The 16,974-nt window shown below is 46.1% G+C and overlaps 1 protein-coding gene across 8 annotated transcripts in view; it reads left to right on the forward strand.

Moving 5' to 3' along the window:
* DET1 (DET1 partner of COP1 E3 ubiquitin ligase) overlaps positions 1–16,974 on the forward strand; it is a 58,880-nt gene that overhangs the window by 21,141 nt on the left and 20,765 nt on the right. For 2 of the 8 annotated variants that reach the window (XM_006932269.5, XM_019831905.3), the window contains exon 5: positions 5,910–8,012. The exons of 3 other annotated variants lie outside the window; for them this stretch is intronic. In XM_006932269.5, the coding sequence (XP_006932331.3) occupies positions 5,910–6,102 (193 nt within the window). In that variant the 3' untranslated portion in view covers positions 6,103–8,012. Of the gene's footprint in view, positions 1–5,909; positions 8,013–8,354; positions 8,418–9,919; positions 10,707–16,974 lie in introns of those variants that run through there. 3 more of the 8 variants (XM_045058832.1, XM_006932271.4, XM_045058836.1) reach the window with 3 other exon arrangements.

The following is a 16,974-nucleotide window of genomic DNA, read 5'->3' on the forward strand; positions in this document are numbered from 1 at the left end:
CCCAGCCAACCTCCTTCTGTGCGATCTCAGCCAGTGTCCTCTGGCGGGCTCGTGAGGCTGCTTCTGTCTCATCCGCATAACGTATCCCCGCTTATGGAGTCAGCTTGTTTAGTAGCACCTGACTTTGAAAGCAGCTTGAAATGTTGGATTTCAGAGCAGGTTGTGGAAAGAGTCACGGATGCGAACAGATGGATTCCGTATCCCTCTGCCATCCAGATCGACCTCCCTTGGGAGCATAACAAGTGTGATAGGAGATACAGAGCCCCACCAAAACCAGCTCAGCTAATTTCATCATCCTCAATATCGAACGGCTGCATTCTTTCTCATTCAGCGTGCAGCGCAGGATTTGAGCACCAGCTATGGGTCGGGTAGATGCTGTGCTGAGATCTGGCGGATGAGACAAATAGGCCAATAAAGAGAATTATAACGCAGAATGGCAGAAGCCCCAGTAGTGGTTCTCTGGGAACAGTGGAGAAGGATGAAGGAGAGGTGGAGGAGGGGAGCCATACTGGGGAAGGGACACTGGAGCCGGACAAACGGGAGTCTGTTGTGTGGACCAGGGCAGGGGACGTTTCGAGGACAGAGCCTGCACGCACAAAGGTGCGGGAGGGTGAACAGGGCTGTGAGGGCCGTGGAATGGTAACGAATTCGGCTGCGGCACAGGCTGTGGGGAGGCCCGGGGAGTGTGACCGAATCATGAAGAGAAGTCTTGTGTGTGGTGTTAGGGTTTGTGCGGTGGAAGACGTGATCCGAATTTCACAAAGACTGTCTTTAGCAGTCTGGAAGGTGGTTTGGAGGCGGGCCGACAGGCCAGTGGTGGTAATCCAGAGGAGAAGAGGAGGGTTTGAATGACCTCACTGGTCTTCTGGAAGGATGAAATACTGAGGCATTCTCCTAGATTCTTCGTAGGTCATGACAAAATCAGGATCCCAAGGCAGTCACACGTTTGTGGGGACTCAACCAATCTTTCGTGGTTGAAGCCCTTCACCTGCAGCTTTCTTCTGTGCCAGGTTGCTTGACTGTACCTGAGGGACTGGGGAGTGGAGTCACTCGGGCTGCAGTGGGAATCCCCGCCCTTCTGCCCAGTAGGTCTGTGACCCTGGGCGGTGTCCTAGCCTTTCTGAAGCTTAATGTGTACTTCCTGTCGCCTTACTCCTCCATTCTCCTGGTCGTATCTTCTGTCTTCCATCTTGTCTAACTCCCCAAGCAATTCTCATACACTTTCCTGCTCTGTCCACTCTCCCGCTCGCTGAAATTGCCGTTTGACACCTTCATTCCTCTTCCAAAGCCCACCTTCCTTTTCTCCCTGATCACCTTGCCACCCACTTCCAGACGGGAGTGGAAACAACCACGTGGGGAAATTGCCTTATCTTTCTTTCACCATGTCAACCCCATGACTTGTGTCTATGTTCCTCGCCTGCTTTTCCTCCAGAGTCCAGTAGCCTTGCTTCCCTAAAAGGCCAACTCCTCCCCGTGCTCACTGAATCCTGTCTCTTCTAGACTTCTCAATTTCTTCACTCCTGCAATTATTCTTTACTGTATCTTCCTCTTGATAGGTCATTTCTACTAGCACATTAGATACACTCTAGGATGTTCTTTTTTTCTTTTTTCTTTTTTTAAAGATTTTATTTTTAAGTAATCTCTCCACCCGACAAGGGGCTTGAACGCACAGCCCTGAGATCAAGAGTTGCACGATCTACTGACTGAGCCAGCCAGGCGCCCTTACGATCTTCTTTATCTTTTTTTTTTTTTAATATTTATTTATTTTTGAGAGAGAGAGAGAGACAGAGTGCAAGAAAGGGAGGGGCAGAGAGAGGGAGAGAGAGGGAGACACAGGATCTGAAGCAGGTGTCAGGCTCCGAGCTGTCAGCACAGAGTCCAATGTGGGACTCGAACTCACGGACTGTGAGATCATGACCTGAGCCGAAGTCAGACTATCAACCGACTGAGCCACCCAGGTGCCCCAGATCTTTTTTCTTTAAAACCTCCTGCTTTGGCCTCTTCTCCCCCTTCAGTTACTGCCCACCTCTGTTACCCTTCACAGAAAAACTTCTCAAAGGAGTTGTTTAAATTAAATGTTTTCACCCCACCACGTCCTGTTTTTCCTCAGCCCACTCCAGATGGGTTTTAGTCCCCCCTCCACTGACACGGCACTTGTCCCAGCCACCAGGGACTCCGTGTTGCCAGTTCAGCACGCACCTCTCATCCCTTTTGTGCTCAGCCGCCCGACATCGGGCATAATTCATTTCTCTCTCTGTCAGGAAGCACTTGCTTTTCTTGGTTTCCGGGACAGTACGAGTTTCTGGTTTTCTTCCTGCCTTGCTGATGGTTGCTCGTTGGTCCCCTTTGCTGGCTTCTCGGCTCTACCTTTATTTTTTTTATTTTATTTTTTTCAACGTTTATTTATTTTTGGGACAGAGAGAGACAGAGCATGAACGGGGGAGGGGCAGAGAGAGAGGGAGACACAGAATCGGAAACAGGCTCCAGGCTCTGAGCCATCAGCCCAGAGCCTGACGCGGGGCTCGAACTCACGGACCGCGAGATCGTGACCTGGCTGAAGTCGGACGCTTAAGCGACTGCGCCACCCAGGCGCCCCTGGCTCTACCTTTAGATGCTAGAGTGCCCCAGCCCTTGGCCTTGGATTCTCTCCTCATTTCCTCTGTATACCATTTCTTTAATTGATTTTGTCCATTTCCCTGGTTTTATATTCTAGCTATATGCTGATGATTCTCAAAATTATAACCCCAGCCCTGATGCCTTTCTGGACCTCCAGATTCATATATCCCATGGCTTACCTGGCATCTTCATTTGAATATCTAATAGGCATTTCAAAACCAGCATCTCCAAAACTGGGCTCTTGAGTCTCACTCCCCACCTCTAACCCATTGTTTTCCTCCCAGAGTTTCCAGATGGCTTCAGCGTTTACCCATTTACTGCAGGCAATAACTTAGGAACTATTTCCAGTTTTCCTTTTTTCCAGCCCCCACCTCTCCCCCTGGCGCCCACATATCTGCCTTTGCCTTACCAACCGTGGTGATCCCTTACTCTGTGTTAGTGACTAGAACTAGGTCAAGACCAGCTGGCAGAAGGGGTTAGTTTACGAATGTCGTGTGACTTCTGTCAGGTCAATTATACTGTAAGGTAGAGGTTTCTGGAACTGTGGGGGAAACATTTCTCTTTTGAAAATGTCTGTGAGGAACCATGTGGCCCACAGTTCCACAACCCACCACCCAGTGATCCTATTCAAAAAGAATCAGCCAGGGGTGCCTGGGAGGTTCAGTCAGTTAAGTGTCCCACTTCGGCTGAGGTCATGATCTTGTGGCCTGTGAGTTCAAGCCCCACATGGGGCTCTGTGCTGACAGCTCGGAGCCTGGAGCCTGCTTTGGATTCTGTATCTCCCTTTGTCTCTGCCCCTCCCCTGCTCATGCGCTCGCTTGCTCGCTCTCTCTCTCTCTCTCTCTCTCAAAAATAAACAAATGGTAAAAAAAAAAAAATTTTTTTTTTTAAATTCCCTGAGGAGGGAGCTGAACTGGATGGCAGAGTAGAGAGGAAAGAACCCGGATCGTAGATAACGTAGTTGGTTGGCTGGATCACTCAACCCTATAACCCATCCTACATCTGGGTTTCTGGTTCTGGGAGACAATAAGCTTCCATACTGTTTAAGCCACTTTGAATTGATTTGTTGTTGTTGTTGTTGTTTCTTATAATTGAAAGCAAATTAATAGATGCAAAGAGAAAGGCAGGTCCTCCGTGGAAAGAGTCAGGAAATTCCTGCAGGCTGGGTATCTTATTAGGTTGGGTTTGAAAAGGCCCAATTATGACTCCTGTTCTCTGATTTCAGTAAGATTCCTGGCTCTCCGATAGCCCCCTTCAGCCATACCTGTACTGGCCTGGGTGTTTCTTATAGCTAAAAGGATGTAACTAAAATGAACGATAAAGCGCTGAGCTCACTGAGCACTTGAGCCATATGAAGTTCACAACCCCTGTGTGTTTATATTAACTTTGTTTCTAAAGGATTTTAGGCTCCTCTCAGTAAATTCTAGTGCCTTCTTTCTACAGATATCCAGTGAACTTCAAGAATCTTTGGAGAATCAAGCTCTTTGGAACCAAAAATGTTTAAGAAAAGCAGAGACTTCAGGGGATTTATCTTTCAGATCTAAACTCTTGCCTGGAACTCTCTTCTCATCCCTATTCTGCAGGGGCTGATGTGTCAATGATCAGGGCCAAGCCGTTCTGGGCCTTTGAGAGAAAAGCTCCATTTAAATTTAGTCTCTTTCATTCAGAGTCCTTGTAGAGAAGCACAGTATTAAATCAGTGAAAAGCCTAAATTAGATAATTTTTAAAAGAACGGTAGCTTCATTATTTTTCAAGTACACAGAGTAACTGCATCTCAGCCATGAAGTGTTCCTTTGTAGAAACCCTTGGAGACTTTTCTTAATGAATGGATTATAATTATTGGTAATCAGCATAACGGTTCTCTGCAATACGTGCTTCGAAAGGAATTGAGCATATTAAATGATTTTGATGTTCCAGAGGGCAATTTTGTTTACAGCATCAATCTGCTCAGTGTATACCCTTTATAGCTATAACCCTCTGTTGTTTAAAAAAAGAAAAAAAAGCAAAGAAAGGAAAAATTCTGAAGACTCTCTCCATCATACAACATTTGATTACCAGAGGCAGAAATAACATGGGAGGATAGAGAGATGCATAGTAGGACTCATTCTTTACCCACATTGTCCTGACAGAACTATGGGAACAGGTCAGGCTTATGAGTGGGGCCTGTCCCTGTCACCTGCTAGCTCTGTATCCTTGGGCTTGCTTGATGATAAGATTTTTACCGAGTTTCAATTTCTCTGTAAAATGGGGTAACGTCTGCCCGGCAGGGCTGATGTGAGCAGTAAATGAGTATTAGTTGAAGCTCTTCATACAGGAAGTAGCCAATAAATCCTAGCTTCCATTCTCTCCCTAGATTTCCTGGCCTGTGGGGGAGGCTCCCCCCGCCTCCTTAATGTCACAGAGACCGCACCCAGCCCTGGTGGTGCCTCTCTGTTCCTTGTTGATCCAGAAACACAACCTTGCCCCTTCTCTAGGCCCAGCCCCTACACAGGACACCGGTGGCTTTTGAGGGGGTGCCATTCTGCCACCATAGTCTCTGTTCTGAGAAGACCAGAACATCCCTAACCCTCTTTGCGGCCAAATACATTGGATTCAAAGGAGCCTTGTTTGCTGACAGTTTGTTGTCGTTGATCGTGAACGTTTACTAAGTGCTCACTCTGGGGTCAGGAGCTAGGTAAGCACCTTATATTGGAAGGTATTCCTTCATTTCATCGATTCTGAGATGCATTTTTCAAAATTGGAGTGTATCCAATATGGGGATCTCGTCAGTGTCAGTCGGCAACCACAACCTCACCGCTGTCGTCGCCTGTGCAGGTTCACACTGAGCATGCTCTTCACGTTGTCCTCCTTGCTGTTGAGTAATGTGCGCTGGGGATACCACATGTGTTAAGTGTCCATGCTCTTTGAAGTGTCTTCAAAAAGATTATCCTGGGGGCGCCTGGGTGGCGCAGTCAGTTAAGCGTCCGACTTCAGCCAGGTCACGATCTCGCGGTCCGTGAGTTCGAGCCCCGCGTCAGGCTCTGGGCTGATGGCTCGGAGCCTGGAGCCTGTTTCCGATTCTGTGTCTCCCTCTCTCTCTGCCCCTCCCCCGTTCATGCTCTGTCTCTCTCTGTCCCAAAAAATAAATAAAAAACGCTGAAAAAAAAAAAAAAAAGATTATCCTAGGATTTGGTGTTGAAAGGTTCTTTTATATACAGAAAGGTACGGAAGCCGAGCAGTGTGGTTAATTTTGGTATCAGCGAAGCAAAGGTTTGCCACTGAAGGAATGAACGTGAGGCCACATTTTTTTGCAGAGCAGCCACCGAGTGCTTTTTGGAACTAAGAGAGAAAGATAACCACTGGCAAACGAAGTTTTACTGGCATACTGAGTTTCGTGGAAAAGGACCGCCTGTCACACAACCAACAAGGCAAGTGGAGGAAGGGGAGACTGTCATAGGCCTCGGAATAAATGGAAGAAGTTGTAATGCAACGAGAGGACTCGTGTGACCAATTCATGCAAAGCGCAGGACTAATCATTAAGGTGTGAACTGGTCAGAAACTTCCTGCTGACTCTGAACAGAAGCCGATTCACTTCCAGGGGCATGTGATTCAAAATAGGAAGAAAATGAAAACTAGAACCTAAGTCGAATGAGAAATACTAATGACACTGGATGTTCTTCAGTGTGCCCCTAGTACCTCTATATCCAAAAAAAAAAAAAAAAAAAAGGCCTAAAATGCTCTTTGAATATGTATATGTTTTAAGGGTACTAGTAGGGTTTGTTTTAACTCCATATGGTAAGACACACAGAGATGGAAATGCCTGTCATGAAGGAAGAAGTCTGTCTTATCTACACGTCTCTAGAAATGGGGCAGGGCATATCAGGCCCCATGGGGAGGCAGCTGGGTCAATCGGGAGGTCGAGGAGCCAGGGGAAAATGTGGGTGAGAGCCTTTATTGTGGTTTCTACAACAGGCAAGGCAGGCTGAGAAGGCTTGGGATTGGCTAATCTGAATAATTTCGGTGAGCTCTGCGACATAGGGGCTGGCCCTAGTTGTCTGATACCTGGCTCTGAGGTGATTAGGGCAGCTGGATAGTGGCCCAGAGTGTGAGAGCACCATATAGGAGGTGGTTGGGGCATTGGCTCCGGATTGGTTGGTGTGCGTCTAAAGGCACACTCCCAGGGAGTTGTTTGCTGTCTCTAGGAGTTAGCTGACTCTGGGAGGGGCAGTCCCTGTAAGGTCAGTGAGGTCCTAATAGCTCAAAGCATCAGAAAATAAAAGGTACGGTTAATACGGTACAAAATGTCCTAAGTACTAAGCGTCGTCGTGGTACGATTATCTAGGTTCCTTTGTTAGTGCCGCATGGTTGGTAGCCCGCTTCCAGGATGTCCCGCAGTGATCCCGCCTCCTCGATTCATGCTCTTGGGTAGTTCCCTCCCACATTATATCTGGGTTGGTCTGTGTGACCAAAACGACACAAGCAGAAATGTGAGTGTGTCACTTTCAAGCCTCGGTTTATAAACGGCATCTTGGGGCCAGGCTTCTGCATCCACTCTACCCCCCCGCTTCAACCACTCACTCTGGGGGAGACCAGCTGTCCTGTCGTGAGGACATTCGGACAGCCTTCCGGAGAGACCCGCTTGGCTTCTTGCTAATTAGCATGGGAGAGAGATACCTTGGAAGCGGGTCCTCCGGCCTCAGTCAAGCCTGCGGATGACTGCAGCCTCATGAGAAACCCTGAGCAAGAACCACCCAGCCAAGCCACTTCCAGATTCTTGACTCTCAGAAAGCCTGTGAGATAAATGTGGTTTTAAGCTGCTGAGTTTGGGGGGCAATTTGCTATGTAACAATATCTGATGAACACACATAAATAATGGCGTGTTTTGCAATATGGCACCTTATATTTGAAAAAGGCCATATTACCCTCGTTTTATAAATAAGGAAACTAATCTCTGAGACACTAAGTGATTTGCCCATCATTACTAGTTAATAGCAGGTAAAACTAATCCAGCCTGTGTCAGAATTCACTTAAATCCTGGATTTATAGAGATCTAAACTGGGGTTTCACTGATTACCAGTAACATTCACAGGGAATTCTTACGTTTCAGCGCCTCTGTATCCACTCCCTCCCTTAGAGGGGGATGACCAATAAGGATATTTTTGATTAAGGTTGAAAATCCACATATTTCTCCCTCTTCACACGAGTTTGTTGGTTGGCTTATTTGTTCATTTATGTATTAAAAATGTTTTGAGGACCTACTAAGTGCCAGGAACTAGGAATATAAGAATTCGTGTCATAGCCCCAACCGTTTCTGGTCTGAAAATGTTTCTGAATACAGCCGTACCTCAGAGATAGTGCCAGTTTGGTTCCCCAGCACTGCCGTAAAATGGATATCACAATAAAGCAAGTCAAATGACTGCTTTTGTTTCCCTGTGTGTATAAAAGCTGTATTTACACCATGCAATAGTCTGTTAAGTGTGCAGCAGCATTATGTCTAAAAAAAACAATGCACATACCTTAATTTTAAAAATGTCGCTAAAAAATGCTGCCACCTGAGCTTTCAGTGAGCTGTAATCTTTTTGCTGGTGGAGGGTCTTGCCTCAGTGTCGACGGTGCTGACTGGTGGCCGCTGAAGGTTGGGGTGGCTGTGGCAATTTCTCAAAATAAGACAACAGAGAAGTTTGCTGCATCAATGGACTCTTCTATCACAAATGATTTCTCTGTAGCTGGTGATGCCATTTGATGACTTTTTCCCACAGCAGAGCTTCTTTCAAAATTGGAGTCTTCTCAAAACCCGCCGCTGGGCTGTCAGCTGAGTGTAGGTAATATTCCAAATCCTTTGTTGTCATTTCAACAGTCTCCTCCGCCAGGAGGAGGCGCCGTCTCAGGGAACCGCTCTCTGTGCTCTTCCCAAGAAGCAACTCTTCATCTGTTACAGTTTGATCATGAGATTTCATCAATTCAATCCCACTTTCAGGCTCCGCTTCCTGTTCTCTTGCTGTTTCCACCACATCTGCAGTGACTTCCTCTCCTGAAGTCTTGAACCCCTCAAAGTCATCCAGGAGGGTTGGGATCAATTTCTTCCAAACTCCTGTTCATGTTGGTATTCTGACCTCTTCTCATGAATCATGAATGTTCTTATTGGCATCCAGAATGGTGAAGCCTTTCCAGAAGGTTTTCAATTTACTTGCCCAGATCCGTCAGAGGAATCCCTATCTGTGGCAGCTGTAGCCTTACAAAATGTATTTCTTAAATAATAAGACCTGAAAGTTGAAATTATGTCTGGATAATGGGCTGCAGAATGGATGTTGTGTCAGTAGCTGTGTAAACAACATCAGTCTCGTACATCTCCATCAGAATTCTTGGGTGACCAGATGCATTGTCAACGAGCAGCAATATTTTGAAAGGAATCATTTTTTTTTTCTGAGCAGTAGGTCTCAACAGTGTTTGGGTTTGCAGTATTTCGTGTACCATGTTGTAAACAGAAGTACTGTCCGGACTTTGTTACATCACTGACAGAGCACAGGCAGAGTAGGTTGAGCATAATTCTTAAAGGCCCTAGGATTTTCAGAGTGGCACATGAGCACAGGCTTCCACTTGAAGCCAGCAGCTGCATTAGCCCCTACCAACAGAGTCAACCTGTCCTTTGAAGCCAGACGTTGACTTCTCTCCAGCTAAGAAAGTCCTAGATGGCATCTTCTTCTGATATAAGGCCGTTGCATCCACACTGAAAATCTGTTGTTTGGTGGAGCCACCTTCATTAACGATCACAGCTGGAGCTTCTGGAGAACTTGCTGGAGCTTCTACATCAGCACTCGCTGCTTCACCTTGTAGTTTCATGTTATGGAGAAGGTGTCTTGTCTTCCCTTAAACCTTACGAACCAACCTCTGCTGGCTTCCAACCTGTCTTCTGTGGCTTCCCTACCTCTCTCAGCCTTCACGGAAGTGAAGAGAGTGAGGGCCTTGCTCTGGATTAGGCTTTGCCCCCAGGGAAGGTTGTGGCTGGTTGGATCTTCTCTGCAGGCCATGAAGACTTTCTCCTTGTCAGCAGTGAGGCTGTTTCTCTTATGTGTGTGTTCACTGGAGTAGCACTTCTAATGTCCTTCAAGAATTTTTCCTTTACATTCACAACTTGCCTAACTGTTTGGGGCAAGAGGCCTAGCTTTTGGCTTCTCTCAGCTTTCAATATGTCTTCCTCACTGAAGTTAATCATTTCCACCTTCTGATTTCAAGTGAGAGATGTGTGACTCTTCCTTTCACGCAGACACTTAGGGGCCACTGTAGGGTTACTAATTGGCCTCATTTCAATATTGTTGTGTTTCAGGGATCAGGGAGAGTGAGAAAGAGGGGGACAACTGGTTGGTGGAGCAGTCAGAACACACGACAAAACAATTATGTAACATCAAAGATCACTCATCACAGATTGCCACAACAAATATAATAACAATGGAAAAGTTTGGAATATTGCAAGAATTACCAAAACGTGACACGGAGACTCAAAGTGAGCAAAATGTTACTGGAACAATGGAGCCGACAAGCTTGTAGACATGAGGTTGCCGTGTAAAATCTGCGGTGTCCGAGAGATCCCGTAAAATGAGGGGTGTCGTCGTGCCATCGGGGAAGCTTCCAGATAACCAGTGTCTGAATGCGGAGGTGGGAGGAAGGAGCCGAGGGGTGGGTTGTTGTGCGGTGGGAGCCCGGGCTTCTCTGTGTCCTGTTTTATTAACTCTGATGATGGAGCTCCGTCCCCCCCCCCAGGGAGCACTTACAGTTCCGTCCCCCCCAGGGAGCACTTACAGATCCACAGGACAGCTGCCTGAAACTGCCGCCTGGCCCTGCCAACAGAAGCCGAGTTCCCAGGCCCCGTGCTGTGCGTCCCATTCATCCTCCTGAGACCAGAGAGATCTCCTGGTCTTCAACTACTGTGTGTCTTCCAAACTTAGTATTAATTTCCCAGGATTAGGAGAGGAGACTGTCACTTCGCTTTAATTAATTGTTGAAAGAACAGAGAGGGGTCTATATTTCTAAAAGGAAAATTTAAAAAACGGAGGGAATGGAAATATTCTGAATGGGGGAACCCAGAAGTAAAATAAAGGTGGTTTTCAATCTCAGTTTTTTCTCCCTCATCTTTAAAGGGTTTTTTGGGGGGCGGGGGGACATGTGTTAAGAGGTTTGAAGTCTGTCCTTAAGGAGGGATATGTTATTGAAAATAAATTGCCTTTAGATTGTTTTTCACAGTTTATTTTATTTTATTTTTATTTTAGAGAAGAGAGCGTGAATGGGGGAGACGGGCAGAGGGAGAGAGAGAATCTTAAGCAGGTTCCACGCTTAGTGTGGAGCCCAATGTGGAACCTGGTCTCACAAACCATGAGATTGTGACCTGAGCCAAAATCAAGAGTCAGACACCCAACCGACCGACTACCCAGGCGCCCCTTCCACAGTCAATTATTTTTTTTTTCAACGTTTTTTTATTTATTTTTGGGACAGAGACAGAGCATGAACAGGGGAGGGTCAGAGAGAGAGGGAGACACAGAATCGGAAACAGGCTCCAGGCTCCGAGCCATCAGCCCAGAGCCTGATGCGGGGCTCGAACCCACGGACCGCGAGATCGTGACCTGGCTGAAGTCGGACGCTTAACCGACTGCGCCACCCAGGCGCCCCCACAGTCAATTATTTTTAAAGAAATGTTTTAATGTCATTTTGGTTAAAATTTTTAAGAATATAGCTTATCTGAAAAGTGATTATCAACTCAGGGTAGGCTACAGATAAAATTGAGGTTGTGGGCATGTTAGAATCTTGACAGAAATTTTGAAAAAATTAGTTGAGATTTTTATTGGGAGAATGAAAAAGTGTGTAAGTTTTCACATTACAAATTGCACATTACAATTTGTAATTTCACATTACAAATTGCAGAAAGTTAAAAAAAATCTTATCTGTTGAGGTTATGTGGAAGATGGATTCATAACTGAGACACATCTCCCCCAAATCTTGGAGGGACATGAGATTTTCCTGCTTATCAGATAGGGGGATTCGCTTTGGAAGGCTGAAAAGCATTGCATTCGATAAATACTGGTTTTCAGGGCTCCTGGGTGACTCAGTTAACCGTCCAACTCTTGATTTCAGCTCAGGTCATGATCTCACAGTTGGTGAGATCGAGCCCCACACTGGGCTCCACACTGAGCATGGAGCCTGCTCGGGATACTTTTTCTCCATCTCGGTCTCTGCCCCTCCCCTGCTCATGCTCGCTCGCTCGCTCTCTCTCTCAAAAATAAATAAACATTAAAACAAGTTGAACATATACAAGTGGAAACTTTTGCATAACAATTAACAAAATCACATGACAAATGACAACACATTTACCAAAGGATTGATTTTCTTAGTGTAAAACATTTTTAAAATATAAAAAGATGAACAATCCCCAGCTAAAAATGGGCAAAGAATCTTATTAGCAGAGTGTTCACAGAAAATACATACACGTGGTCAACAGCTATATGAAAATGTGACATTTATGGCACAAAAACACACTCAGATCAACAGAACAGAATAGAGAACCCAGAAATGGACCCACAAACATATGGCCAACTAATCTTTGACAAAGCAGGAAAGAATATCCGTTGGGATAAAGACAGTCTCTTCAGCAAGTGGTGCTGGGAAAACTGGACAACGGCATGCAGAAAAATGAACCTGGGCCACTTTGTTACACCATACACATGGTGTACTTTGTTACACCATGAAAATAAACGCAAAATGGATGAAAGACCTCAATGTAAGACAGGAAGCCATCAAAATCCTCAAGGAGAAAGCAGGCAAAAACCTCTTTGATCTTGGCCGTAGCAACTTCTTACTCAACACGTCTCCGGAGGCAAGGGAAACAAAAGCAAAAATGAACTACTGGGACCTCATCGAAATAAAAAGCTTCTGCACAGCGAAGGAAACAATCGGCAAAGCTAAAAGGCAACTGACAGAATGGGAGAAGATATTTGCAAATGACATATCAGATAAAGGGTTAGTATCCAAAATCTATAAAGAACTTATCAAACTCAACACACAATAAATAAATAATCCAGTGAAGACATGGGCAAAAGACATGAATAGACACTTCTCCAAAGAAGACATCCAGATGGCCAACCGACACATGAAAAGATGCTCCACATCACTCATCATCAGGGAAATACAAATCAAAACCACAATGAGATACCACCTCACACCTGTAAGAATGGCTCACATTAACAACTCAGGCAACAACAGATGTTGGCGAGGATGTGGAGAAAGAGGATCTCTTTTGCATTGTTGGTGGGAATGCAAGCTGGTGCAGCCACTCTGGAAAACAGTAGAAGGTTTATCAAAGAACTAAAAATAGAACTACCCTACGACCCAGCAATTGCACTACTAGGCATTTATCCAAGGGATACGGGTGTGCTGTTTTGAAGGGGTACAGGCACCCCCCCAATGTTTATAGCAGCAGTATCAACAATAGCCAAAGTATGGAAAGAGCCCAAATGTCCATCGAGGGATGAATGGATAAAGAAGATGTGGTATATATATGTATACAATGGAGTATTACTCTGCAACCAAAAAGAATGAAATCTTGCCATTTGCAACTATGTGGATGGACCTAGAGGGCATTATGCTAAGCAAAATTAGTCCGTGAGAGAAAGACAAATATCATAGGGCTTCACTCATATGAGGACTTTAAGACACAGAACAGATGAACGTAAAGGAAGGGAAGCAAAAATAATATAAAAACAGGGAGGAGGACAAAACATAAGAGACTTAAATATGGAGAACAAACAGAGGGTTACCGGAGAGGTTGGGGGGGGATGGGCTAAATGGGTAAGGGGCATTAAGGAATCTACTCCTGAAATCATTGTACTATATGCTAACTAATTTGGGTGTAAATTTAAAAAATAAAAAATTTAAAGCAGAAAAAAAAGAAAAGAAAAGAAACAATAACCTATAAAGAGAATATATGATAGTGGCATCCTATCAATAAACCATTATGACTTACATAAAAAAAATGTGACATTTATTTTTCACCCATCAGATTAGCAAAGGTTAAGTGTTTGATGATGCCATGTTGTCAAGAGCGTACGGTGCTCTCCCCTACTGTTGGGGGAGTAAACTGATTGAAACTTCTTGAAGGACAAAAGAGCAGTGTCTTCGTAAATATTCATATTTTGAAAACCCAGTTAAATGCTGTGCATTAGGACAAAACATTTGCATATGTGAGCAAGACATATGCACAAGGCCATTTCATTGTAACTTTTCCACTGTGAAAAAGTGCAAACTACTAGCTGTGCATTGATAGAGGACGGACAAAATGAATTACAAGCTCTGTCCATAAGATCGGAGCTGATACAGCTGTGAAAAATAATGAGGCAAGTCCATACATATTGATTTGGAAAGCTCTTTGAGCTGTAGTAATTGAACAACTGTATTTAATGTGAAAACACATTTTTAAAAAAAAAATTTAAAAAAATCTGTGCTGAAATTGGGGTCACTATAGATATTAAATATATACATAGTCACGGAGTCTAACACTTTTGAAAACATACTGAAGATGCTATTAACAATAATTACTTCTGGAGAGCAGACGTGGGGGCAAGGGAATGTGGACATTTACTCTCTAGCTTATTTCTTTTATCTCTGTAATCCTTTAACTGTGAACACGTATTACTTAAAATTTTTAATGAGTTCAATTTTTAGTTGGGGTATAAAGCACAAACCATCAAATTTACCAGCTTACTTATTTACGTGCAGTTCAGTATTGCTAAATATATTCACATTGTTGTGCCATCAATCTCGGCAGTTGGTTCATCTTGCAAAACTGAAACTCTGTCCCCATTATGCAATAATTCCCATTTCTCCCTCGCCCAGCCCCTGGCAACCACCGTTGTGCTTTCTTTCTATGAGTATGACTAGTTACGTCCTGTAAGCGGAATCATACGGTATTTGCCCTTTCCTGGTGTCTTTTTGTGACTGGTGAATGTCACTTAGCAAAATGTCCTCAAGGTTTGTCCATGTTGTAGCCTATGTCAGAATTTCCTTCATTGCCGGGACTCCCGGGTGGCTCAGTTGGTTAAGTGTATGACTCTTGATTTTGGCTCAGGTCACGATCTCACAGTTTGTGGGATTGAGCCTCGCGTCAGGCTCTGCACTGGCAGTAGGGGAGCTTGCTTGGGATTCTCTTGTCTCCCTCTCTCTCTGCCCCTCCCCTGCTCATGCTCTCTCTCTCTCTCTCAAAATAAATAAATAAACATTAAAAAGAAAGAATTTCCTTCATTTTCAAGGCTGAATAATATTCCATTACATGTACATGTTTACCACTCTTTGTTTATCCATTCACCCCTGTGTGGACACGTACGTGTTGCTCTCGGCTATCGTGGATAGTGCTTCTGTGACCATGAGTATACAAATATATCTTGGAGATCCTGCTTTCCATTCTTTTGGATATATACTCAGAAGTGGGATTTAAAGAGTTAAAAAAAAAAAAAAAGTGTTTAGCCAGTGAATTCACCTGTAGCAGCCGGGATGGTATTAGGTAGGCACTCTGTGGACTAGTTGAGCCTCATAGTCTGAGGCCAGGATTTTCTTTACTAGCCCCCCGGGGGCTCGGCAATTTCATTGCAGCCCCCCGAGCCTTTTCCCTGTACAGCCAGGAGGGGCCTTAGCAGGATGGTGAACCCGCTGCTCCCTGCCTGCTCCTGCCTGCATTAATTCAGCACATTTCTATAGCTCCCTGAAGAAAGAGGCTGCAGCAGCATTTAATTAGCGGCCAGGAACATGCTTTCCCAAGGACACGACTTATTTCGCAGCCAGCTGTTGCCAGTGGCTCCCTAGCAACATGCAGTGCTCACATCGGATTGCTTCTCTCCAGACAAGTGGGGGGTGGCGGTTGGCCAGTCCACCTGCTGTCACAGCCTGGGGTGGGGGCGTGGGGCAAAGGGTCCCTGGGTCCAGGGCTAATTCTCTAAAAGAAGCAAATGATCTGAACCTGTTATTCCTGCAAAGCCAGATGTGGTGCTAAAACCTCATGACCCTTGAACTGCCCACGCCACCCATCCTTCGAGTGCATGATCAGAGCAAACAGCAAGAATATCACCAGCTATAACACAGGTAGAGCAACATGGTCTAGAAAGGTCCATTGGGATTATGAAGTGCAGCTGAGAGACTTTGGGAAAGAGAGATGATCTCACCCCATAGTAAGCAGAGCCTGCCTATCAGAATGGACTTGGGGGTGCCCTGGGAGCACCCCATCTTGGACAAGGGCAAAAGGAAAGCTTCACTCCAACTGGCCCACTAACTGCTCTGGGTTTCCTGGGGCTTTGGGAAGAGGGCATGGGGAGACAGAGGTCAGTGGCAGCCACCACCCTGAACCTGAACTTGCCATTCCTTAAGGGGTCTGAGAGGTGGCTGCTCAGCAGCCTGACTTGAGGCCCTGGTTCCTCCCAGATGCTTCTTCCGCAGAGGCCACAGACTGGACGTTTTTGAGATGAGGTGCTGCTCAGTGACACGCTTTATGTAGCATACGTGGTGTTTTTACAGTTTTGAGGATTTGTAAAATAGCCGTGTTGCCATCAGGAGGCCCGCAGGCTGGCTTGTGTAACCCCACTTTGCCCATCCATCGGCCCGTTGTGTGTGTGAGTCCCGCGCCCTTCTGCACCCATAGTGGTGAGGGAGGCTGCACCTGCAGGGCCCCCCTCGTATTTACTCATCGTTCCACAGACATTTCTTGAGCTGCTTCTGAGTGTCAGAGCTGAGCTGGGCGCTGGGCTGAACAGACCCAAGGAGACAGGCTGCGGGATTCCTTGAAAGCAGCTGAGAGACAGACGGGTGCGCCAGGGGCCTGGGAGCAGACACCCTGGGTGCCTGACCCACACGGGGCCAGCTTCTGGCAGAGATGCTGCCTGAGCCCAATTCCGAAGGAAGACGGGGGTTAGCCTGGTGAGGAAAGGGGAGAGGAGGGGAGAGGGAAGAGGAGGGGACCCCGCCAGAGGCTGGAGTCACAGAGCTTGGCCTGCCTGGGGACTGGCACAGCAGACCTTCAATTCCCCAAGGCCAAGAGCACCTGAGGGGGTGGTTCTGCTGAGGGCTTGCACTTGGCCCCGAGGAGTGTCATCGTGAAACCATGTGTCAGATTTGTGTTTCCTGACCACTCCGGCTGCAAAGTGGATTTGACCTGGTGAGGGCAGTCAGGAGATAGGGAGGGGCTGGGGAACAGGCTGTTGAGGTGACAGAGGAAGTGAAACATCTGTGTAAGGGCTCTTTGGGGTCCTCCCTGTCACACCCCAGGCGGGGAACAGAGCTGCCTTCATAGGTGCAGAAACCCTGCAGGGTGGGCCTCCCGTCCTCTGCGTCCAGCCTGCTTCTCACGGCTTC

Source organism: Felis catus, chromosome B3 (genome assembly GCF_018350175.1).
Source record: "Felis catus isolate Fca126 chromosome B3, F.catus_Fca126_mat1.0, whole genome shotgun sequence".
Lineage (NCBI taxonomy): Eukaryota > Metazoa > Chordata > Mammalia > Carnivora > Felidae > Felis > Felis catus.